The following is a 24,016-nucleotide window of genomic DNA, read 5'->3' as shown; positions in this document are numbered from 1 at the left end:
ATGGGCATAGGAATGGGTGCCCAGGTAGGTGGTGGAGTCAATGTCCCTGGAAGGGTTTAGGAAAACACCAGATGTGGCACTCAGTGCCATGGTCTGGTTGACAAGGAGGTGTCAGGTCATTGGTTGGATTCGATGGCCTCAAAGGTCTTTTCCAACCTGGTTGATTCTTTGATTCTATAAAACTTCAACAGATTTCAGAGGAGATGCTTTAAAACATGCTCCTTCAGCCTTGTAACTCCTCCTGGTACACTGTGTGCTGCATTAGCTTTTCAGCAGCAAATTCCTTCACCTGCCCTCAGCAGCAGAACACACCATACACGTGGCATTACTGGAGGAGGCAATTTACCTTTTAGCAAAGTCTCTTGTCGGCCTCCATGACACATTTGCCTAAACAATATAATTGAAAGGACCAATATTTTTCTTTCCCCATGACTATTTGCACTGTAGGAAGCCTTTCTTCTAACCAGCACCTCTCTCTAGCAACGCGCTTCTCTTTCCCCATATATTGTTTGCAACAAAAAGGGGTTTTTGTTTAACAGGGCTACGTTGCAACCAAGGTTTTCTCAAAGAACACTTGCATCATTGCTACAACCAGCAAGAGGCTTTGGCTTGGCAAACCCTTTCCTACACCACCTTCAGGAGACAAGGTAGGATGGTTGAAAGTGGGGCAAAAGATTGTCAGTGAAACGCACATATTCCTACACACAGGAGCAAGAGAAAAGGCTCCAAGAACTGAAGAAACTTTCTCAGCAGGGCTGAGTTGCTCTAAAAGTTCCTTCAAAAGCTGCATTCCCAGGAATGACCCCTTCGCCCATAACAAAGAAGTGTGTACAGGTTCTGAATTCCTGTGCTGGTTTTCCTAAATGCTGTTTTCTGGCTTTGTTTCTTTGATGCTCAGGGACCTAGCCCTACCAATTGTCAGCCAGAGAGAATCACTTCATTATCTCCAGGAACAGACTCCAAAGCTTGAGCCCATGGAAAATACAGGGCCAGCTCCTGGTGAGTCTGCTACTGACAGCCCTGGAGTTCCAAAATAAACAAGCGCTTGCTATATACGTTTAGAATGATGCAGTTCTGTTCTTAAGTGACTTTTCCTGGTAAATTTCCAACACAAAGTTGGAAAAAATTCCACTACAATGTTCTCTTATTTTCTCAGTTTAATCAGCTTTTCTTTTTTTTTCAGGATCAAAGTTCTTATCAGGCTCAAACTTATTAGAGCAAGATAATTCACACTTGAAAGTTAAGATAAATTAACTGCCTATTACTTTGCTATATCTTCTACATTAACCATTTAAAATCAGGTGAACTAAAGTCTGTTTTTATAGAGATCAGCATAACTATGGTGTTTTTATTTTAACATCTTACCAACATACCAACAAATTGCAATAGTTTATTTTAGAAATAAGCATTGTCATGCCATTAAGTAGAGAATTTAAATTGATTTAGGTTTTGACTGATCAAGAAAAGAACAAGACTGAAAAAGAGATTTCTAAATATGGACATGACAGCAAAGACTCCAGTGAGGCTCAGGAGACATCAACACTGCAACTCACAAAATGTCTATTTAACTACACAGGTCTAGAAATATTAGGAGTGTAGAAGATTGGAGTCGCTTACTCGAGCCAGAAAAGATCTCTCTCAACAAGGCGTGAGGCCTGAGCTTCATTTGAATTTAAATTGTGAGCACAACCCATAAGCAATCCACTCAGTGTAACAAAGTGTCAGGATTTTATCCAATCTTAAATCTGTTTTTCTGCTCATCCTACGGCAGACAGAATATAAAGTTAACACCTGAAAAACTGTGAACAAAAAATGCCCAAGAGTGACTTGAGTATAATTAAAATGCCACCACACAATCTAATACAGGTGTTTTAATTCCCTCATGTATTTTAAGACAAATTGGCGATTTTGAAAGAACCAGATTTCCGAGGTTTTTTTTTTTTTTTTTACACAAAATAGATATTCTGATTGGACGCACCACCAGCAGGCCTAATACCCGTCTTGTGAGTAAAAATTACCTCAATAATTGTACAATAACCAAGCTGCAACAACATAAATGTGCCAGCGAAGCTCTGCCGGGTCCGCTGAGGCGCTGTCATCTCTGAGGGCCTTTCCCGCCCTTTTTCCTCCCACCCGTGCTCGTCTCCTCCCCCCACCACCTAATTACCTCAAGAATTGTAAATTAACCAAGCTACAACAACATAAATGTGCCAGCGCCGCTCTTGTGAGTCAAATTTACCTTAAGAATTGTAAAATAACCAAGCTGCAAGGACATAAACGTGCCAGCGACACTCTGCTGGGTCCACTGAGGTGTCGCCGCCTCTGAGGGCCTTTCCCGCCCTTTTTCCGCTCCCCTCATGGCCCGACGCTGCCTCAGCCCCACTCCCTCCGGCCCTCTTAAGCTGTCCCACACTGCAGCAAAAGCATGAAGGTTTGTTCCTTGAGCAAAGGGTGAATTCCATGCGGGCAGCATAGGGGTTTTCTCGGTGTTTCTCGTCGGGCAGCAGCGAGGGAGGGAAAGCACAGTTCGCCTCTCATAAATCCACACCGGCATTGCTGCTTATAAAGCAGCCTGTCATATGTAATGCCCGTTTGATGTAGCTGTACGTCCCAAAAATACTGCTTCAGGCTTGCTGATTCACATAGTGAAACTGAGACAAGCATTCAATTTCATACTGCACACGCAACAGCATTTAGACCTCATTTTTATGCATAATCTCCCACACCTAACCGTATTGCCTTTTAAAACTGGCTTGCAGCTGAGTAGCTTCAGTGCCATAGAGCCAGGATGCTCACAGAATGAAACTGAAAACTTGGCATTGGGCTATGAGGATGGCTTCAAGGAGAAGCCATGGCAGGAACAGCTGAGGGTATGTGGTGGAGGAGGCTGAGGGGAGATGGAGCTCTTTAACATCCTCCAAGGAGCTATGGAGAAGGAGCTCTCCCATCTCTCCTGTCTGTAATGAGTGACATGACCCAAGGGAATGGCTGGAGCTGGGTCAGGGGAGGTTTAGGTTGGATATTAGAAAAATGTTCTTCACCCAGAGGGTGCTTGGGAGCTGGAACAGGCTCCCAGAAAAGTTGTGACAGGACCAAGCCAGATGGAGCTCAAGGAGTGTTGTCATTGCATTGCAAAAGTCCCATACCTCCTCAGTGATTTCTCATGGGCAGTTCCTCACAGCACTGACTCTTTCTTCTGCACAGCCAACAACCTGCAGCTCTCTTCACAACACAAGCAACAATCCCCAGCTCCCTCCTTACCCAGCTAACCCCCTCTTTTATAGCACTCATCCTCATTGGACTCAGTGTGGCCTGTTAAGGGCAGGCCTGCTCCTAATCTCTGGTAATTAGTACAGCTGCAACTCCTCAGCAGTGAGATTACCTTCTGCACTATCTTTATTTTGTCACATTCTATTCCCCCACAAAGGAGTGTTTGGACAATATTACCAGGTGGGACTCCTGGGGACTGTTCTTGTTCAGGCCCAGGAGCTAGACCTGATGATTCTTGTGGGTCCTCTGTGATTCTGGTAAAACAGTTTTCAGTGGCCATGTTGTACTTGGGGCACGTGTTTTTGTGGGTTCTATGGTTACAAAGAACATAAAGTGCAATCTGGAAAGTGCAAAGGCTTTTATTTATTCAGACTAAGTGAAAGTGGGTTTTTCTGTTTGCTTAAAGCCAAGGCTATCTCTGATTGTAAGTTTGATGTAAAGTTTCAGAAGTAATTAGTACATGTCAGAAAGTTACTGCAAAGCATATTTAATATTTTACTAGAAATGGAGGTTTATCTGATAATTATCAGGTCGAAATTTGCAGAAGTATAATCCCCGTGTTTATCAAGTAGTTACAGCAGGAAATAATTTTCAGTGAAATGCAGCAGGGATACAAATCACAAAATAATTTTATTGCCACATTCACTACTTCCACACCTAATTCTGAAAACATATAAAAGGTGGAGGGTTTACATTGTTCTTCCTACTTGCAGCAGCATCAGCTCTGCAGTCAGGATGCATCTCTCTGTAAGTATGCATGCTTTTCTTCCTTATGAACTGAAACTTTGATTCAAACCCATTCCTTTATCTCTCAGAAGGGCTTATTGTCAATGCTTTTGCACCACTGGAGCACTGCACTGGGGCATCAAGCCCTTCCCTGTAATGCCAGAGCAGAAGAAATGGAAAAGCTTTCTCCTCACTCTTGTGAAATACCTGTGTGTGCCTGCACAGCTCTGAGAAACAACTTGAGGTTCAGCTCTTGAAAGAGCAAGTGTTGAATGTGTCTACTTTGAGCAGCCTGGGGTAAAGCAAGGATGCTTCCCTTTGGGGGCACTGATGCAATCCCAGGTTGAAAGCAAAAAAAGGATCCAAGGAGGACCCTTGAACATCAGATTAGGAAAAGAAAAGGAGGATTGTCATGACCAGATTTGTCAGCCAGAGCTGCAGTTACACTTTTGTATTTGTTTTTGATTTCAGATTTTGACTGCAGTCCTTCTAGGACTTGTCCTGACTCCAGCCCTTGCTGATTATGTGAGTACAAATGAACAATTCCACAATGCTGCTCTTTCTATGTTCCCTGCTTCATGAGATATCCTTTTTCTTTCACCACCCCTTTGGAGGAAACAAATTGAAATCTTCTCTGACAGATGAAACTCTGGCACTCTCTATGTGGTAGAACTTATTCTAGTCTAGCAAAGATTTTTGTTAAAATTTTAGGAGATCACTGACTAGCTTGAAAATCTAAACATGTCTCATTTTTTAATTGAGTCTCAGCAAATAATTGAAAATCAACAAGTCATCCTTGGGGTAGAAACCGAGGTCCCCATCACTAGTGGCCAATCACAGATTGTGATGGCACTTAGCAGAGAGCAGCCCTTCCAATGTAGCAGGGATTTTTCTAACACTGTGGGGACATCACTGCCTCCCTTCAGACTAAACATCTTCTTCCCCTTGGCTTTTCAGTCTCAGCAGGCGGGCAACAACTGCCAGGTCTCTGTTGGTGGTGTTTTCCAAAATCTAACTCTCAGCAGTCTGACACGTGTGGTGGTTATTGAACAAAGGAGCAACCAGTTCTCATGGAAAACCGTCTGGAACTACAACACGGTGAGTGGCAGGGAGGAGGCTTGTTCACAAAGCATGTGAGGAGACTGGCTCCTGGTAGAGCTGGCCCAGGAATGGGGATTGTTTCCTTATTCTGTACATCTGGAGCCCATGATCTGGGGCAGCAACCCTTGGCATCTGTTCCTGTTTTAACAAAGGGTTTTCTCCAGTCCCAAGACTTAAAAAACTGAATTGCAAGTGATTAATAACTTTTTCTTACAGGGTATCATTGCAACCAAATTGGTGCAACAGAACACCTGCTACATTTCTGTAATGAACAGAAATGAGATGCCCAGCTTTGAGAATCTGGCCCACATGGCTTCACAGAATGGGGTAAGATTCAAAATATCTTACTGTAGTTGATATTAATTTTTTGTCTGAGACTATTTTACAAACCTTCTTAACCAATGGGTAAATAATAAGACATTTTATTGCTGAGACTTTTGGTAATATTTTGCAGTTACATTATTCTGTATTATCTTGCTGAATGTTGGAATTTGCTGTTTAGAACCAGATGGGTCTTGGAAGACCTAGCAAGAAGATCACCTTTGTCACCAATGGACTGGTAACAAACCTCAGCTCCTATGGAATAGAAATCTCAGCTATGTGCAGCGGACTCACCACCTACATGGCTACCGAAGTTCACAGTGAGTGCAAGCATGGCAATTCTGAGTGTTACTGACCTGGCCTTTTTGTCTCCTGGGGCATGACAAAGGCACAGATGCTGCTCTTCCACTTTGGGCCAGACAGAAACCAAGGGCTTCAGCAGTTGCACAAAGGGTTTGGCACGTTGGCAGATCAAGACTGGAACAGGGTGGGGTCACAACCCCCATAAATGATCCAAACTAAACCCTTAACCCTTAACTAAACCTCTCCAGCAAGCTTAGTGGGGTATAAATTTGGGCCTGGTGTTTTGGCTCACTCTGCACTGCCCTGAAACACCCAGACAAGAAAAAGGGTTGTCCTAAGAACTGCTGTCCTTCAGAACAAAGCTTGCGGAGTTGACCCAGGCAGCCACCAAAGCCTTGTGCTAAACCAAGTGGTTTCCTCCCCTGTAAGTTCTCCCCTGGGGCAATGATCCCATTCCCCAGGGTTAATGAACTACACATGGTAGGATTCTTCCAGAATGTCACAGCCCATGTGACTGGGCCCATGGATCGGCAGCAGCCTCACCATGCAATGCCCTGCCTTTGGGACTCTCAGAACAAAGTGCAATAGAGCCCCAATTTCTGCACAGGAAATCCCTAAGGGTGTTCAAGAGAAGGTCTTCGTGAGCATCCCTGGCTCAGTCACAGAGCCAGTGCTCTTTGGGGACTCCAAGAGAATCTGTCCCTCATATAACTCAAGCATTCCCAGAACAGCAATTCTTCAGAAACTGGCTGGCTCTGAGCAGCACCACCATCCTCCTGTAGAAGGTCAGTCAATATCTTAGGCACCACCTCATGGGGTTTTGTCTTTTCTTTTCCAGATTTGCAAGGACCCCAGGTGAATCTGGGATCATGCATTACCCTGGATGTTCTGAGAATTGTGGAGCTGGATTACTGCAGTGGCAATGGCAACTGGAATGGCAATATCCCGGTGAGAAAACCTTAGCCCTTTCCTTTTCATGTATTAAATGCTGGAGTTTCCAGAGCTGCTGCCCAAAGCCAGCCCTGTTGTCCTTCTTGCCTGGAATCTCCTCTTTTGAGAGGTTCCTTTTTGAGGGTGCAGATGGTGAAAAAGAGCAATGTGCCAGCAGAGATTTCCATCCAAGACCTTTGAGAAAGGATTTCCTCTGGCCAGTGCTCTTGCATGCATCAACATTTAAAGCCGCCTGATGACAGCTGTCAGACGCAGCAATGAATCACTGAATCCATGAAAAGAATTTTTAGGGCCTCTGCCCACTGCCAAAGCTTGATTCTGGGTCCTGTGGAAAAAATTGAGGCTTCCCAGGAGCAGAACTTCTTCCATTGTAGCAGGGATTTTTCAGAAGATTTGGGGACATCAGTGTCTCTGCTCAAAGATGAAATGTCTTCTTTCCCTTGGCTTTTTAGTCTCAGCAGATTCCAGGTGGCATCTTCAACAACACTCAGGGCAACATCTTCAATCACACTCAGGTCATCATTGGTGGCCAGTCCCAAATTGTGACCATCAACAGGCAATGGCGTGTGGCAATCATTGAGCAAAGGAGCTTCACTGGGTCCTGGAAAACCATCTGGAACTACAACACAGTGAGTGGCATGGGTGACTTGTTCACAAGACACTGACTGCAGGTAGAGCTGACCCATGGGACAGCGCTTGTTTCCTTATTCTAACCACTTTGAGGGCAAAATTTTGGGTAGGAAATCCCATCAATCATTCCTCTTTTAAGAAAGGATTTTTTTTCAATCCCAAGGCTTGAAAGAAGGAAGTGAGAGTGCTCCATAATTTTATTTTACAGGGCGTCATTGCAACCAAAGTCACTCAGCAGAATGCCTGCTACATTTCCATCATGAACAGAAATGAGATGCCCAGCTTCAATAATCTGGCCCGCCTGGCAGAAGAGAGCAAGGTAAGGTTCCAAAGGAGAAGCAGAGACCTGCCCCTGGAGTTCATTGATCCATTTCTTCATGTGCTTTTACCTTCTGGACAGGATGAGTTGGTCACAAGTGGCTGGATTTTCTTTATCTGAACACTAATGGGGCTTGGGATTTATTCTGAGGAATGCTTTGCTGAAAGAGGAAAAGGATTGCACATTACCGTACCGAGTTCTAAATTCCCTGAGAACATTGAGCTGTGGAGCTTGCTGAAAACACTTTCTCTGAGCAGCTCTATGAGGTCCTTAATTCTTTTGGCATGTCAGGGTCTTAAAGACCTTTGCAGGCCTTTCAATACAAAATGTATTGGTCAGCTCAGAACTTTGCATGGCTGCTGCTCTGGGCCAGACTCCCTTTCCCTCTGGGGTGCAAGAGAGCATCTTCCTATTGCCCGGGCTTTCCCCTGGGGAATGTGCCCAGCCACAACCACATCCCAGCACTGATCCTGTTGAATGCTGGTTTTTGTTTAGAACCAGTTTGGTCATGGAAGACCTACCAAGAAGATCACCTTTGTCACCAATGGATTAGTCAGCAACCTCAGGTCCTATGGATCAGATGTCTTCTCTATGTGCAGTGGACTCACCACCTACATGACTTATGAAGTTCACGGTGAGTGCAAGCCAAGGAATTCTAACAGACCTGGCATTTGTTTCCCTTGGGGAATGACCAATGCACAATTGGTGTTCTCCCACCTTGTGTCAGGCAGAAACCAGGGGCTTCAGGAGTTGCACAAATGGTTCAACATCTTATCAGATCAGGACTGTAACGGGGTGGAGTCACAATCCCCATAAATGACCCAAAACAAACCCTAACAGCTCCTTCCCAGGAAGCTTAAGAAGGCTGAATTTTGGGGTGTAGATTGTTTCAGGTGACACTGGGCTCCCCTGTAATGCCCAGGCAATAAAATGTGTCTCCCTAAGAACTGTTGTACTTCATGTCAGAGCTGACTGACGATTTCAATGGAAGCCCAGGTCTGAGGCATCAGCTCATGGGGTTTTGTTTCTTCCTTTCTTGCTTCCCAAGGATTCCAAGCCAATCTGGGATCCTGCATTACCCTGGATGTCCTTGGAGTCGTGGATCTCAAGTACTGCACTGGCAATGGCAATGGACAGGTGAGAAAACCTGACCCTTACATTTCTTGAACCAAGTGGGAGGGGCCTTCAGATGCTTTGGGGACATCACTGTCTTTTTTCGAAGGCTAAATATCTGCTTTCCCTTGGCTTTTCAGTCTCAGCAGATTCCTGGTGGCATCTTCAACAACACACAGGGCAGCCAAACACATGTCGTCATCATTGGTGGCCAGTCCCAAATTGTGACCATCAACAGGCAATGGCGTGTGGCAATCATTGAACAAACGAGCTTCAGTGGGTCCTGGAAAACCATCTGGAACTACAACACGGTGAGTGGCATGGGTGACTTGTTCAAAAAACAAATGAGGAGACTGGCAGCAGGGAGAGCTGTCCCAGTGATGCGGCTTGTTTCCTTATTCTGACCGTATTGAGTGCAAAATTTTGGGTAGGAACTCTTGGCCTGCTCTTCTGTTCTAACAAAAGGTTTTCTCCAATATCAGGACATGAAAAAATGAAATCCAAGTACTCAATGATTTCCTTTTACAGGGCGTCATTGCAACTAAAGTCACTCAGCAGAACGCCTGCTACATTTCCATCATGAACAGAAATGAGATGCCCAGCTTTGAGAATCTGGCTCACCTGGCAGAAGAGAGCAAGGTAAGGTTCCCAAGGAGTAGTGGGGCTTTGACTTGGGAGTTCATTGATCCATTTCTTCATGTGCTTTCACCTTCTGGTTAGGATGACTTAGTCACAAGTGGCTGGATTTTCTTTATCTGAACAGTATGTAGGTTTGGGAATTTTCCATAGAAATGCTTTGCAAGAAAGAAGAAAAGGGTTACACATTCTTTTTCTGATTTTGGATTTCCCTGAGAACATTGAGCTGTGGAGCTATCTCCTTATTCCTCAGGCTTTCCCCTGGGGAATGTGCCCAGCCACAACCACATCCCAGCACTGATCCTGTTGAATGCTGGTTTTTGTTTAGAACCAGTTTGGTCATGGAAGACCTACCAAGAAGATCACCTTTGTCACCAATGGATTAGTCAGCAACCTCAGGTCCTATGGATCAGATGTCTTCTCTATGTGCAGTGGACTCACCACCTACATGACTTATGAAGTTCACGGTGAGTGCAAGCCAAGGAATCCTAACAGACCTGGCATTTGTTTCCCATGGGGAATGACCAATGCACAATTGGTGTTCTCCCACCTTGTGTCAGGCAGAAACCAGGGGCTTCAGGAGTTGCACAAATGGTTCAACATCTTATCAGATCAGGACTGTAACGGGGTGGAGTCACAATCCCCATAAATGACCCAAAACAAACCCTAACAGCTCCTTCCCAGGAAGCTTAAGAAGGCTGAATTTTGGGGTGTAGATTGTTTCAGGTGACACTGGGCTCCCCTGTAATGCCCAGGCAATAAAATGTGTCTCCCTAAGAACTGTTGTACTTCATGTCAGAGCTGACTGACGATTTCAATGGAAGCCCAGGTCTGAGGCATCAGCTCATGGGGTTTTGTTTCTTCCTTTCTTGCTTCCCAAGGATTCCAAGCCAATCTGGGATCCTGCATTACCCTGGATGTCCTTGGAGTCGTGGATCTCAAGTACTGCACTGGCAATGGCAATGGACAGGTGAGAAAACCTGACCCTTACATTTCTTGAACCAAGTGGGAGGGGCCTTCAGATGCTTTGGGGACATCACTGTCTTTTTTCGAAGGCTAAATATCTGCTTTCCCTTGGCTTTTCAGTCTCAGCAGATTCCTGGTGGCATCTTCAACAACACACAGGGCAGCCAAACACATGTCGTCATCATTGGTGGCCAGTCCCAAATTGTGACCATCAACAGGCAATGGCGTGTGGCAATCATTGAACAAACGAGCTTCAGTGGGTCCTGGAAAACCATCTGGAACTACAACACGGTGAGTGGCATGGGTGACTTGTTCAAAAAACAAATGAGGAGACTGGCAGCAGGGAGAGCTGTCCCAGTGATGCGGCTTGTTTCCTTATTCTGACCGTATTGAGTGCAAAATTTTGGGTAGGAACTCTTGGCCTGCTCTTCTGTTCTAACAAAAGGTTTTCTCCAATATCAGGACATGAAAAAATGAAATCCAAGTACTCAATGATTTCCTTTTACAGGGCGTCATTGCAACTAAAGTCACTCAGCAGAACGCCTGCTACATTTCCATCATGAACAGAAATGAGATGCCCAGCTTTGAGAATCTGGCTCACCTGGCAGAAGAGAGCAAGGTAAGGTTCCCAAGGAGTAGTGGGGCTTTGACTTGGGAGTTCATTGATCCATTTCTTCATGTGCTTTCACCTTCTGGTTAGGATGACTTAGTCACAAGTGGCTGGATTTTCTTTATCTGAACAGTATGTAGGTTTGGGAATTTTCCATAGAAATGCTTTGCAAGAAAGAAGAAAAGGGTTGCACATTCTTTTTCTGATTTTGGATTTCCCTGAGAACATTGAGCTGTGGAGCTATCTCCTTATTCCTCAGCCTTTGCCCTAGGGAATGTGCCCAGCCACAACCACATCCCAGCACTGATCCTGTTGAATGCTGGTTTTTGTTTAGAACCAGTTTGGTCATGGAAGACCTACCAAGAAGATCACCTTTGTCACCAATGGATTAGTCAGCAACCTCAGGTCCTATGGATCAGATGTCTTCTCTATGTGCAGTGGACTCACCACCTACATGACTTATGAAGTTCATGGTGAGTGCAAGCCAAGGAATTCTAACAGACCTGGCATTTGTTTCCCATGGGGAATGACCAATGCACAATTGGTGTTCTCCCACCTTGTGTCAGGCAGAAACCAGGGGCTTCAGGAGTTGCACAAATGGTTCAACATCTTATCAGATCAGGACTGTAACGGGGTGGAGTCACAATCCCCATAAATGACCCAAAACAAACCCTAACAGCTCCTTCCCAGGAAGCTTAAGAAGGCTGAATTTTGGGGTGTAGATTGTTTCAGGTGACACTGGGCTCCCCTGTAATGCCCAGGCAATAAAATGTGTCTCCCTAAGAACTGTTGTACTTCATGTCAGAGCTGACTGACGATTTCAATGGAAGCCCAGGTCTGAGGCATCAGCTCATGGGGTTTTGTTTCTTCCTTTCTTGCTTCCCAAGGAGTCCAAGCCAATCTGGGATCCTGCATTACCCTGGATGTCCTTGGAGTCGTGGATCTCAAGTACTGCACTGGCAATGGCAATGGACAGGTGAGAAAACCTGACCCTTACATTTCTTGAACCAAGTGGGAGGGGCCTTCAGATGCTTTGGGGACATCACTGTCTTTTTTCGAAGGCTAAATATCTGCTTTCCCTTGGCTTTTCAGTCTCAGCAGATTCCTGGTGGCATCTTCAACAACACACAGGGCAGCCAAACACATGTCGTCATCATTGGTGGCCAGTCCCAAATTGTGACCATCAACAGGCAATGGCGTGTGGCAATCATTGAACAAACGAGCTTCAGTGGGTCCTGGAAAACCATCTGGAACTACAACACGGTGAGTGGCATGGGTGACTTGTTCAAAAAACAAATGAGGAGACTGGCAGCAGGGAGAGCTGTCCCAGTGATGCGGCTTGTTTCCTTATTCTGACCGTATTGAGTGCAAAATTTTGGGTAGGAACTCTTGGCCTGCTCTTCTGTTCTAACAAAAGGTTTTCTCCAATATCAGGACATGAAAAAATGAAATCCAAGTACTCAATGATTTCCTTTTACAGGGCGTCATTGCAACTAAAGTCACTCAGCAGAACGCCTGCTACATTTCCATCATGAACAGAAATGAGATGCCCAGCTTTGAGAATCTGGCTCACCTGGCAGAAGAGAGCAAGGTAAGGTTCCCAAGGAGTAGTGGGGCTTTGACTTGGGAGTTCATTGATCCATTTCTTCATGTGCTTTCAACTTCTGGACAGGATGAGTTGCTCACAAGTGGCTGGATGTTCTTTTTCTGAACACTAATGGGGCTTGGGATTTTTTCAGAGGAATGCTTTGCTGAAAGAGGAAAAGGGTTGTACATTCTTTTTCTGATTTTGGATTTCCCTGAGAATATTGAGCTGTGGAGCTTGCTGAAAACACTTTCTCTGAGCAGCTCTATGAGGTCCTTAATTCTTTTGGCATGTCAGGATCTTAAAGTCCCTCACAGGCTTTTCAATACCAAACTATATTGGTCAGATCAGAACTTTGCATGGCTGCTGCTCTGGGCCAGACTCCCTTTCCCTTTGGGATGTGGAGAGAGCGTCTCCCTATTCCTCAGGCTTTCCCCTGGGGAATGTGCCCAGCCACAACCACATCCCAGCACTGATCCTGTTGAATGCTGGTTTTTGTTTAGAACCAGTTTGGTCATGGAAGACCTACCAAGAAGATCACTTTTGTCACCAATGGATTGGTCAGCAACCTCAGGTCCTATGGATCAGATGTCTTCTCTATGTGCAGTGGACTCACCACCTACATGACTTATGAAGTTCACGGTGAGTGCAAGCCAAGGAATTCTAACAGACCTGGCATTTGTTTCCCTTGGGGAATGACCAATGCACAATTGGTGTTCTTCCACATTGATTCAGAGAGCAACCAGAGGTTTCAGCAATTGCACAAATGGTTCAACATCTTATCAGATCAGGACTGTAACAGGGTGGGGTCACAGCCCCCATAAATGATCCTCAGAGCTCCTTCCCAGAAAGCTTTAGAAGGTTTAATTTTGGGGCCAGAGTGTTTCAGCTGACACTGAGCTCCCCTGTAATTCCCAGTCAGTAAAAGTGTCACTCTAAATGTCACCAGCTGTCCTTCAGGCCAGAGCTGACTGATGATTTAAATGGCAGCCAAGGTCTCAGGCATTCACTCATGGGGTTTTGTTTCTTCCTTTCTTGCTTTGCAAGGACACCAAGTCAATCTGGGAGCATGCATTACCCTTGATGTCCTGAGAGTCGTGGATCTGAAATACTGCACTGGAAATGGCAATGATCAGGTGACAAAATCTGGCCTTCCCTAAACCAAATGGGGGGGGGGAACCTGAGCTGCTGCCCAAAGCCAACCCTTATGCCCTTCTTTCCTGGCATCTCCTCTTTTGAGATGTTCCTGCTCAAGGGTGCAGATGCTGAAACAAAAAAATCGGTCAGGACAGGACTCCATCCGGGAGTCTGAGCATGGATGAACTGTGGCCAGTCCTCCTTAGACCCTCTGCCCAACACCACAGCCTTGATTCTGGGTCCTTTAGAAAAGACTGAGTGCAGGGATGGCACTTCCCAGGGGGCTGCACTTCTTCCACTGTAGCAGGGATTTTTCAGAAGCTTTGGGGATATCAGTGTCTCCGTTCAAAGGTAGAACATCTTCTCTCCCTTGGCTTTTTAGTCTCAGCAGATTCCCGGTGGCGAGGGCAACTCACACCTCGTCATCATTGGTGGCCAGTCCCAGATTGTGACCATCAACAGGCAATGGCGTGTGGCCATCATTGAGAAAAAGGCTGGCATTGGGTCCTGGAAAACCATCTGGAACTACAACACGGTGAGTGGCGGGGAGGAGATTGTTCACAAAGCATATGAGGAGACTGGTTCCTGACAGAGCTGGCAGAGGGATGGGGATTGTTTCCTTATTCTGGCCGAGTTGAGTGCAAAATTTGTGGTAGGAATGCTTGGAAATTGTTTCTGTTGTAACAGAGGGTTTTCTCCAATTCCAATGAGTGAAAGACCGAAGTGCGATTTTTTAATATTTTCATTTCTCAGGGCATCATTGTAACCAAAGTCACTCAGCAGAACGCCTGCTACATTTCCACCATGAACAGAAATGAGATGCCCCTCTTTGATAACCTGGCTCACCTGGCACAAGAGAGCAAGGTAAGGTTCCCAAGGAGTAGCGTAGTCCTGATCCTGGAGTTCATTGGCCCAATTCCTCGTGTGCTTTTTCCTTCTGGACAGGAGAATGTTGTCACAAGTGGCAGGATTTTCTTTCTCTCAACATTAGTGGGGCTTGGGAATTTTTCAGAGAAATGCTTTGCTGAAACTTGAAAGTTTCTGCACCATTCCCTTCCTCATCTCCACATGCTCTGATGATGTTGAGATCTTTAGTTTGCTTGCCACAGCCTTTCTCTGAGGAACTATTTATGGGCCTTGATTCTCCTGACATGGAAAGTCTCAAAATCCTACACAGACTACTCAGTACCAAACTGCATTGGTCAGCTCAGAACTTTGCATGTCTGCTGCTCTTGGCCACAATCCCTTTCCTTTTGGGATGCAAGAGAGTGTCTCCCTGGTCCTCAGCCTTTCTCCTAGGGAATATGCCTAGCAGGGACCAGATCCCAGCTCTGATCTTGCTAAATGCTGGTATTTGATGTTTAGAACCAGTTTGGTCTTGGAAGACCTACCAAGAAGATCACCTTTGTCACCAATGGATTGGTCAGCAACCTCAGGTCCTATGGATCAGATGTCTTCTCTATGTGCAGTGGACTCACCACCTACATGACTTATGAAGTTCATGGTGAGTGCAAGCCAAAGAATTCTAACAGACCTGGCATTTGTTTCCCTTGGGGAATGACCAATGCACAATTGGTGTTCTCTCACCTTGAATCAGGCAGAAATCAGGGGTTTCAGCAATTCTACAAAGGGTTCAGTATCTTAGCAAAGCAGGACTGGAACACGGTGGGGTCACAGCCCCCATAGAGGACCCAAATGAAATCCTTACAGCTCCTTCCCTGGAAGCATAAGGCGGCTACATTTTGGCGCCAGAGTGTTTCAGCTGACACTGAGCTGCCCTGTAATTCCCAGTCAATAAAATGTGTCTCCCTAAGAACCCCTGTCCTTCAGGCCAGAGCTGACTGATGATTTCAATGGCAGCCAAGGTCTCAGGCATTCACTCATGGGGTTTTGTTTCTTCCTTTCTTGCTTTGTAAGGACACCAAGTCAATCTGGGAGCATGCATTACCCTCGATGTCCTGAGAGTCGTGGATCTGAAATACTGCACTGGAAATGGCAATGATCAGGTGACAAAATCTGGCCTTCCCTAAACCAAATGGGGGGGGAACCTGAGCTGCTGCCCAAAGCCAACCCTTATGCCCTTCTTTCCTGGCATCTCCTCTTTTGAGATGTTCCTGCTCAAGGGTGCAGATGCTGAAACAAAAAAATCGGTCAGGACAGGACTCCATCCGGGAGTCTGAGCATGGATGAACTGTGGCCAGTCCTCCTTAGACCCTCTGCCCAACACCACAGCCTTGATTCTGGGTCCTTTAGAAAAGACTGAGTGCAGGGATGGCACTTCCCAGGGGGCTGCACTTCTTCCACTGTAGCAGGGATTTTTCAGAAGCTTTGGGGATATCAGTGTCTCCGTTCAAAGGTAGAACATCTTCTCTCCCTTGGCTTTTTAGTCTCAGCAGATTCCCGGTGGCGAGGGCAACTCACACCTCGTCATCATTGGTGGCCAGTCCCAGATTGTGACCATCAACAGGCAATGGCGTGTGGCCATCATTGAGAAAAAGGCTGGCATTGGGTCCTGGAAAACCATCTGGAACTACAACACGGTGAGTGGCGGGGAGGAGATTGTTCACAAAGCATATGAGGAGACTGGTTCCTGACAGAGCTGGCAGAGGGATGGGGATTGTTTCCTTATTCTGGCCGAGTTGAGTGCAAAATTTGTGGTAGGAATGCTTGGAAATTGTTTCTGTTGTAACAGAGGGTTTTCTCCAATTCCAATGAGTGAAAGACCGAAGTGCGATTTTTTAATATTTTCATTTCTCAGGGCATCATTGTAACCAAAGTCACTCAGCAGAACGCCTGCTACATTTCCACCATGAACAGAAATGAGATGCCCCTCTTTGATAACCTGGCTCACCTGGCACAAGAGAGCAAGGTAAGGTTCCCAAGGAGTAGCGTAGTCCTGACCCTGGATTTATCTGGGAAATATCTCCGTGTGATTGTATCTGCAGGAGAGGGCAAGAATTTCACATGTGGCACTATTTTCTTCCTCTCAACAGTAGTGGGGCTTAGGAATTTTTCATAAGAATGCTTTGCTGAAAAAATAAAGGGGCTGCAATACTCTGTCCCCAAGTTCAACTTTGTCTGAGAATCTTGAGCTCTGCAGATTCCTGGGCAAAGCCATTCACTGAGAAGCCCTTCAAGGGCTTTCATTCTCTTGGCATGCCAAGATCTCAAAGTTCTTCACAGACATTTCAGTACAAAACTGCATTGGTCAGCTCAGAACTTGCTGTTGCAGCTGCTCTTGGCCAGACTCCCTTTCCTCTGGGGTGCAAGAGAGCATCTCCGTATTTCACAGCTTTCCCCTACGGGATATGCCTAGCAGGGACAAGATCCCAGCTCTGATCTTGCTGAATGCTGGTATTTGATGTTTAGAACCAGTTTGGTCTTGGAAGACCTACCAAGAAGATCACCTTTGTCACCAATGGATTGGTCAGCAACCTCAGGTCCTATGGATCAGATGTCTTCTCTATGTGCAGTGGACTCACCACCTACATGACTTATGAACTTCATGGTAAGTGCAAACAAAGGAATTCTGTCTCTAAGTGACCTAGCATTTGTTTTCCTTGGGGAATGACCAATGGATAGTTGCTGCTCTTCCACCTCAAAACCCACAGAAACCAGGGGCTTGAGCAGTTGCACAAAGGGTTCAGCATCTTTGCAGATTAGGACTGTAAGAGGATGAGGTCACCGCCCCTGAATAATGAACCATACCCTTACAGCTCCTTCCCAGGAAGCGTAACGAGGCTTAAATTTGGACCCAGAGTATTTCAGGTGACACTGAGCTCCCCTGTAATGCCCAGGCAAGGAAAAGCATTGCCCTAAGAACTGCGGTCCTTCAGGTCAGAGCTGACTGACGATTTAAATGGCAGCCCAGGTCTCAGGCATCAGCTCACGGGGTTTTGTTTCTTCCTTTCTTGCTTCCCAAGGAGTCCAAGTCAATCTGGGATCCTGCATTACCCTTGATGTCCTGAGAGTCGTGGATCTGAAATACTGCACAGGCAATGGCAATGATCAGGTGAGAAAACCTGACCCTTACCTTTCTTGAACCTAATAGGAGGGGACTTCAAATGCTCTGGGGACATCACTGCCTTTCTTCAAAGGCTAAATATCTGCTTTCCCTTGGCTTTTCAGTCTCAGCAGATTCCTGGTGGCATCTTCAATAACACCCAAGGCAACATATTGAACAACACTCAAGTCATCATTGGTGGCCAGTCCCAAATTGTGACCATCAACAGGCAATGGCGTGTGGCCATCATTGAGCAAAGGAGCTTCAGCAGGTCCTGGAAAACCATCTGGAACTACAACACGGTGAGTGGCAGGGAGGGGGCTCCTTCAAAAGCATCCAAGGGGTCTGGCAGCATGGAGAGCTGTCCCAGAGATGGGGCTTGTTTGCTTGTTCTGACCATTTTGAGTGCACAATTTCAAGTAGAAACTTCCGGCATGCGTTCCGGTTTTAAGAAAGTTTTTTTACAATCCTAAGGCTTGAAAGACTAAAGTGCGTGTTCTCAATAACTTTATTTTCCAGGGCATCATTGTAACCAAAGTCACTCAGCAGAATGCCTGCTACATTTCCACCATGAACAGAAATGAGATGCCTCGCTTTGACAACCTGGCTCACCTGGCAGAATTGAGCAGGGTAAGGTTCCCAAGGAGTAGCGTAGTCCTGACCCTGGAGTTCATTGGCCCAATTCTTCATGTGCTTTTTCCTTCTGGACAGGAGAATGTTGTCACAAGTGGCAGGATTTTCTTTCTCTCAACATTAGTGGGGCTTGGGAATTTTTCAGAGAAATGCTTTGCTGAAACTTGAAAGTTTCTGCACCATTCCCTTCCTCATCTCCACTTCTACTGAGGATGTTGAGCTCTGCAGTTTGCTTGCCACAGCCTTTCTCTGAGGAGCCATTTATGGGCCTTGATTCTCCTGACGTGCAAATTCTCAAAATCCTACACAGACTATTCAGTATCAAACTGCATTGGTCAGCTCAGAACTTTGCATGTCTGCTGCTCTTGGCCACAATCCCTTTCCCTCTGTGGCACAAGAGAGCATCTCCCTTTTCCTCAGCCTTTCCCCTAGGGATTATGCCTAGCAGGGACCAGATCCCAGCTCTGATCTTGCTAAATGATGGTATTTGATGTTTAGAACCAGTATCTTCTTCCAAGACCTACCAAGAAGATCACCTTTGTCACCAATGGATTGGTCAGCAACCTCAGGTCCTATGGATCAGATGTCTTCTCTATGTGCAGTGGACTCACCACCTACATGACTTATGAAGTTCACGGTGAGTGCAAGCCAAGGAATTCTAACAGACCTGGCATTTGTTTCCCTTGGGGAATCACCAATGCACAATTGGTGTTTTCCCACCTTGAATCAGGCAGAAACCAGGGGCTTCAGCAGTTATACAAAAGCTTCAGCATCTTAGCAAATCAGGACTGGAACACGGTGGGGTCACAGCCCCCATAAATGACCCAAACCAAATCCTTGCAGTTCCTTCCCTGGAAGCTTAAGATGGCTGAATTTTGGGGTGTAGATTGTTTCAGCTGACACTGGACTCCCCTGTAATTCCCAGGCAATAAAATGTGTCTCCCTAAGAACCCCTGTCCTTCAGGTCAGAGCTGACTGATGATTTCAATGGCAGCCCCGGTCTCAGGCATCAGCTCACGGGGTTTTGTTTCTTCCTTTCTTGCTTCCCAAGGAGTCCAAGTCAATCTGGGATCCTGCATTACCCTGGATGTCCTTGGAGTCGTGGATCTCAAGTACTGCACTGGCAATGGCAATGGACAGGTGAGAAAACCTGACCCTTACATTTCTTGAACCAAATGGAGAGAGGGCTTCAGATGCTTTGGGGACATCACTGCCTTTCTTCAAAGGCTAAATATCTGCTTTCCCTTGGCTTTTCAGTCTCAGCAGATTCCTGGTGGCATCTTCAACAACACACAGGGCAGCCAAACACATGTCGTCATCATTGGTGGCCAGTCCCAAATTGTGACCATCAACAGGCAATGGCGTGTGGCAATCATTGAACAAACGAGCTTCAGTGGGTCCTGGAAAACCATCTGGAACTACAACACGGTGAGTGGCAGGGAGGGGGCTCCTTCAAAAGCATCCAAGGAGTCTGGCTGCTGGTACAGCTGGCCCAGGGATGGCGATTGTTTCCTTATTTTGACCATTTTGAGTGCACAATTTCAAGTAGAAATTTCCTGCACACATTCCGGTTTTAAGAAAGGTTTTTTACAATCCTAAGGCTTGAAAGACTAAAGTGCATATTCTCAATAACCTTATTTCACAGGGTGTCATTGTAACCAAAGTCACTCAGCAGAACGCCTGCTACATTTCCACCATGAACAGAAATGAGATGCCTCGCTTTGATAACCTGGCTCACCTGGCAGAAGAGAGCAAGGTAAGGTTCCCAAGGTGTAGCAGATGCCTGACCCTGGAGTTCACTGCCCCATTTTTCATTTGCTTTTTCCTTCTGGACAGGAGAATGTTGTCACAAGTGGCAGGATTTTCTTTCTCTCAACACTAGTGGGATTTTTTCAGAGGAATGCTTTGCTGAAAGAAGAAAGAGAATGGTGCAGCCCCTTTCTCATCTCCAGTTTTTCTGAGGATGAGGTTGAGCTCTGCAGCTTGCTGGGCCAAGGCTATCCATGAGGAGCCCTTCAAGTGCCTTAATTCCCTTTGCATTCCAATATCTCAAAGTCCTTCAAAGACTATTCAGTACCAAACTGCATTGGTCAGCTCAGATCTTGGTGTTGCAGCTGCTGTTGGCCAGACTCCCTTTGCCTTTGGGGTGTGAGAGAGCATCTCCCTATTCCACAGCCTTTCCCCTAGGGAATATGCCTAGCAGAAAACAGCTCTGACACTTATCTGGCTAATTGCTGTAATTTCGTGTTTAGAATCATATTGGTTTCGGAAGACCTACCAAGAAGATCATCTTTGTTGCCAGTGCATTGGTGAACAACCTGAGGTCTTATGGATCAGATGTCTTCTCTATGTGCAGTGGACTCACCACCTACATGGCATATGAAGTGCATGGTGAGTGCAAGCAAAGGAATTTTCTCTCCTGAGGAATCACCAGTGCACAATTGCTACATTTTCACCTCGAGTCAGACAGAAACCAGGGGCTTCAAAGGTTTCAACATCTTTGCAGATCAGGATTGGAACAGGGTGGTGTCACAGCCCCCATAAATTACCCAAACCAAACCCTACAGCTCCTTTCCAGTAATCTTAATGAGTCTGGGCCCATGGATTGGCAGCAGCCTCACCATGCAATGCCCTGCCTTTGGGACTCTCAGAACAAAGTGCAATAGAGCCCCAATTTCTGCACAGGAAATCCCTAAGGGTGTTCAAGAGCAGGTCTTGGTGAGCATTCCTGGCTCAGTCACAGAGCCAGTGCTCTTTGGGGACTCCAAGAGAATCTGTCCCTCATACAACTCAAATATTCCCAGAACAGCAATTCTTCAGAACCTGGCTGGCTCTGAGCAACACCACCATCCTCCTGTAGAAGGTCAGTCAATGTCTTAGGCACCACCTCATGGGGTTTTGTCTTTTCTTTTCCAGGTGCGCAAGGACCCCAGGTGAATCTGGGATCATGCATTACCCTGGATGTTTTGCAAGTTGTGGACCTGCAGTACTGCAGTGGTAATTTCCATGGCAATGGACAGGTGAGAAAACCTTAGCCCTTCCCTTTCTTGAACCAATTTGGGGGGCTCAAAGCTGCTCAAAGCCAACCCTGATGCCCTTCTTGCCTGACATCTCCTCTTTTGAGAAGTTTCTGCTGAGGGGCCAATGCTGAAACAGGGCAATGGGTCAGCAGAGGTTTCTGTTCAGGAATGTAACCATGGATTGCCTCTGGCCAGTGCTCTGGCATGCATCAACCTCTAAAGGCACCAGACAGCAGCTGTCAGATGCAGCAACGATTCACAGAATGCTTAAAAAGGAATGCTTGCACCCTTGATTCTGGGTCCTTTGGAAAAGACTGAGGGCAGTGCCAGCACTTCCCAGGGGGCAGCAGGGATTTTCCAGAAGCTTTGGGGAGATCACTGTCTCCCTTCAAAGGTGGAACATCTGCTTTCTTTTGGCTTTTCAGTCTCAGCAGATTCCAGGTCACAACTGCCATTTCTCTGGTGCCTGTGTTTTCCAAAACATGACCCTCAGCAGTCAAACCCATGAGGTGATTTTCCAGCAAAGGAGCGAGCAGTTCTCCTGGAAAACCATCTGGAACTACAACACGGTGAGTGGCAGGGAGGGGGCTCCTTCAAAAGCTCTGCTGGGAGCCTGGCTCTTGGCACAGCTGGCCCAAGGACAGGGCACGTTTCTGTATTGTCACCATCCTGAGTCCAGGATTAGGGGTGCAACCTCTCAGCATTTTTTACTCTTGTGAGTCAGAGTCTATCCCCTCTTTTTGGGTGGAAAACCAAACTGCAAGTGCTCAATAAATTTTATTTGCACAGGGCATCATTGCAACCAAACTGGTGCAAGAGAGAACGTGCTACATTTCCACCATGAACAGGAGTGAGATGCCCACCTTTGATGCTCTCGTCAGGTTTGCTGCAGACAACAAGGTAAGATTCAAAGTCAGCAGTTGCTTGGAACATTGTGCTGTATTTGAAATTCCTTTTTTTTCCTGAAGCACTGCTGTTTTCAAAACCCTCTTAACCAAATGGCAATTAAAAGCCTTTTTATTGGTTATTTTCTGTGATATTTTTCAGATACATCATTTGAAGGCTTTCAAAAATTACAATATTCTCATTTGGATGCCTTTAGTGAAGGTTAATTTTGAGTCCAAGTCTCAGATTAGTTAGGTCATTTTTACAATTATTCAAATCATTATTTCAATAGATATTTTATACTACCTTAGCAACCCAGACTTTAAATTCTTTGCTAAGTATGTTTCATAAATTCTCATTCTCAAAGGCTAGAAAAATATTTTTCTTCAGAAGATCTAATTGAGAGAGAAAAAAATATTTCAATTTTATAGAAAAAATCTTTTGGTAAGCTTTCAAACTTTTTGAAGAGGACTATACACCATGTTTAAGTTCAGCGATTCACATTGGCACAGACATTATACAAATTATCTCAGCATTCAGGAGATTCACCTTTGCTAAAAGCTGAAGATTCCCTTGAAATCTGAGAACTGAGTCTGTAAAAAAACCACATTTTCAATAGCAGGAAAAAAACGCATTTTCACATTTCTGTAGGGCAGAAGGGAATCAGGATGAGACTTCTCCTGCCAGCCAACCTGAGAGGCGAGGGCAGGGACTGAGCAAATGCCTTGGAAGGAGCTCTGGCTCCACAGAGTGGCCACACTCCTCCTCACAGCGCTTTCCTTGTGCTGCCACTGCCCCTCAGGCTCCCTGCACCTTGGCTGCCTCAGAACCATCCACCTTTGGAGCTGCCCCAAGGCTTGCCAGTGGTCCCACAGTCTCCCAGGGACTGAAAGTTGTCCCTAAAATCAGTTGGGACTGAAATATCCAGCCCTGAGTCATCCTTCCAGTGCGAGGAACAGCCCTAGCAGGAACCAATCCTGGCACTGACCCTGCTGAATGCTGGTTTTTGTTTAGAACCAGGTTGGCCTGGGAAGACCTACCAGGAAGATCACCTTTGTCACCAATGGATTGGTCAGCAACCTCAACTCCTATGGAGCAGATGTCTTTGCTATGTGCAGTGGACTCACCACCTACATGACTTATGAAGTTCACGGTGAGTGCAAGCCAAGGGATTCTAACAGACCTGGCATTTGTTTCCCTTGGGGAATGACCAATGCACAATTGCTGCTTTTCCACCTTGACATTGACACGAAGTAAGCAACGAACATGCATCCTTGTAGAAGAGCAGCTCTTGTTATGGAGATGTGTATGAATCTACTGAATCTGTGTCAGTTTCTTAATCACAGAGGTTCTTCTATTGAGGTCAAAGCCAATATTCTTTTGAAATATATTCAAGTAATTCTTTTACTCAGAGCAGTTAATCCTCAGGCACCATCCAAGTACTCTGAGCCTCTCTCCAAGCTGATGGTCTCCAACCCTCCTTTGGAAAACATTCTGCAGCTCAGGCTCCAGCTGCTGCATTCTGGCTTAGCAGTAGTTCCACGTCCTCAGTGCTTGCTTTGCTTTAAGGTTGCTTTGGCAGCTGAAAGGGCTCAATGGGATTGAAAAGGCAAGTGCAATGTGCCAGGTTTAAGGGCTGTCAGTGAATGCACAGAGCACTTAAAATCATCTTAGCCAGTGCCTCTTTTTTTAAAATATTTTTGATGTTGTTTGTCTAGGACCTCAACTGAACCAGGGATCATGTATCTCACTTGATGTCCTCAAACTTGTGGATCTGAATTATTGTGGTGGAAATATCAAGGCCTGA

The 24,016-nt window shown here is 45.9% G+C and overlaps 1 protein-coding gene across 1 annotated transcript; it reads left to right on the top strand.

The window, feature by feature from the left end:
- On the top strand, positions 1–24,016 carry LOC132085291 (uncharacterized). Its single transcript, XM_059490666.1, has 43 exons — positions 1–24; positions 2,760–2,870; positions 4,468–4,521; positions 4,954–5,094; positions 5,314–5,424; positions 5,600–5,738; positions 6,569–6,669; positions 7,188–7,301; positions 7,511–7,621; positions 8,117–8,255; positions 8,670–8,758; positions 8,914–9,045; positions 9,263–9,373; positions 9,699–9,837; positions 10,252–10,340; positions 10,457–10,627; positions 10,845–10,955; positions 11,281–11,419; positions 11,834–11,922; positions 12,078–12,209; positions 12,427–12,537; positions 13,035–13,173; positions 13,579–13,667; positions 14,057–14,203; positions 14,422–14,532; positions 15,034–15,172; positions 15,586–15,674; positions 16,062–16,208; positions 16,427–16,537; positions 17,038–17,176; positions 17,592–17,680; positions 17,797–17,973; positions 18,191–18,301; positions 18,803–18,941; positions 19,356–19,444; positions 19,601–19,732; positions 19,950–20,060; positions 20,557–20,695; positions 21,230–21,324; positions 21,750–21,893; positions 22,114–22,224; positions 23,224–23,362; positions 23,928–24,016. The coding sequence occupies exons 1-43, from the start codon at positions 1–3 to the stop codon at positions 24,014–24,016; spliced, it is 5,034 nt and encodes a 1,677-aa protein (XP_059346649.1).

Source organism: Ammospiza nelsoni, chromosome 30 (assembly GCF_027579445.1).
Source record: "Ammospiza nelsoni isolate bAmmNel1 chromosome 30, bAmmNel1.pri, whole genome shotgun sequence".
NCBI classification, from domain to species: domain Eukaryota; kingdom Metazoa; phylum Chordata; class Aves; order Passeriformes; family Passerellidae; genus Ammospiza; species Ammospiza nelsoni.
This window is presented reverse-complemented; position numbering and strand designations above follow the sequence as displayed.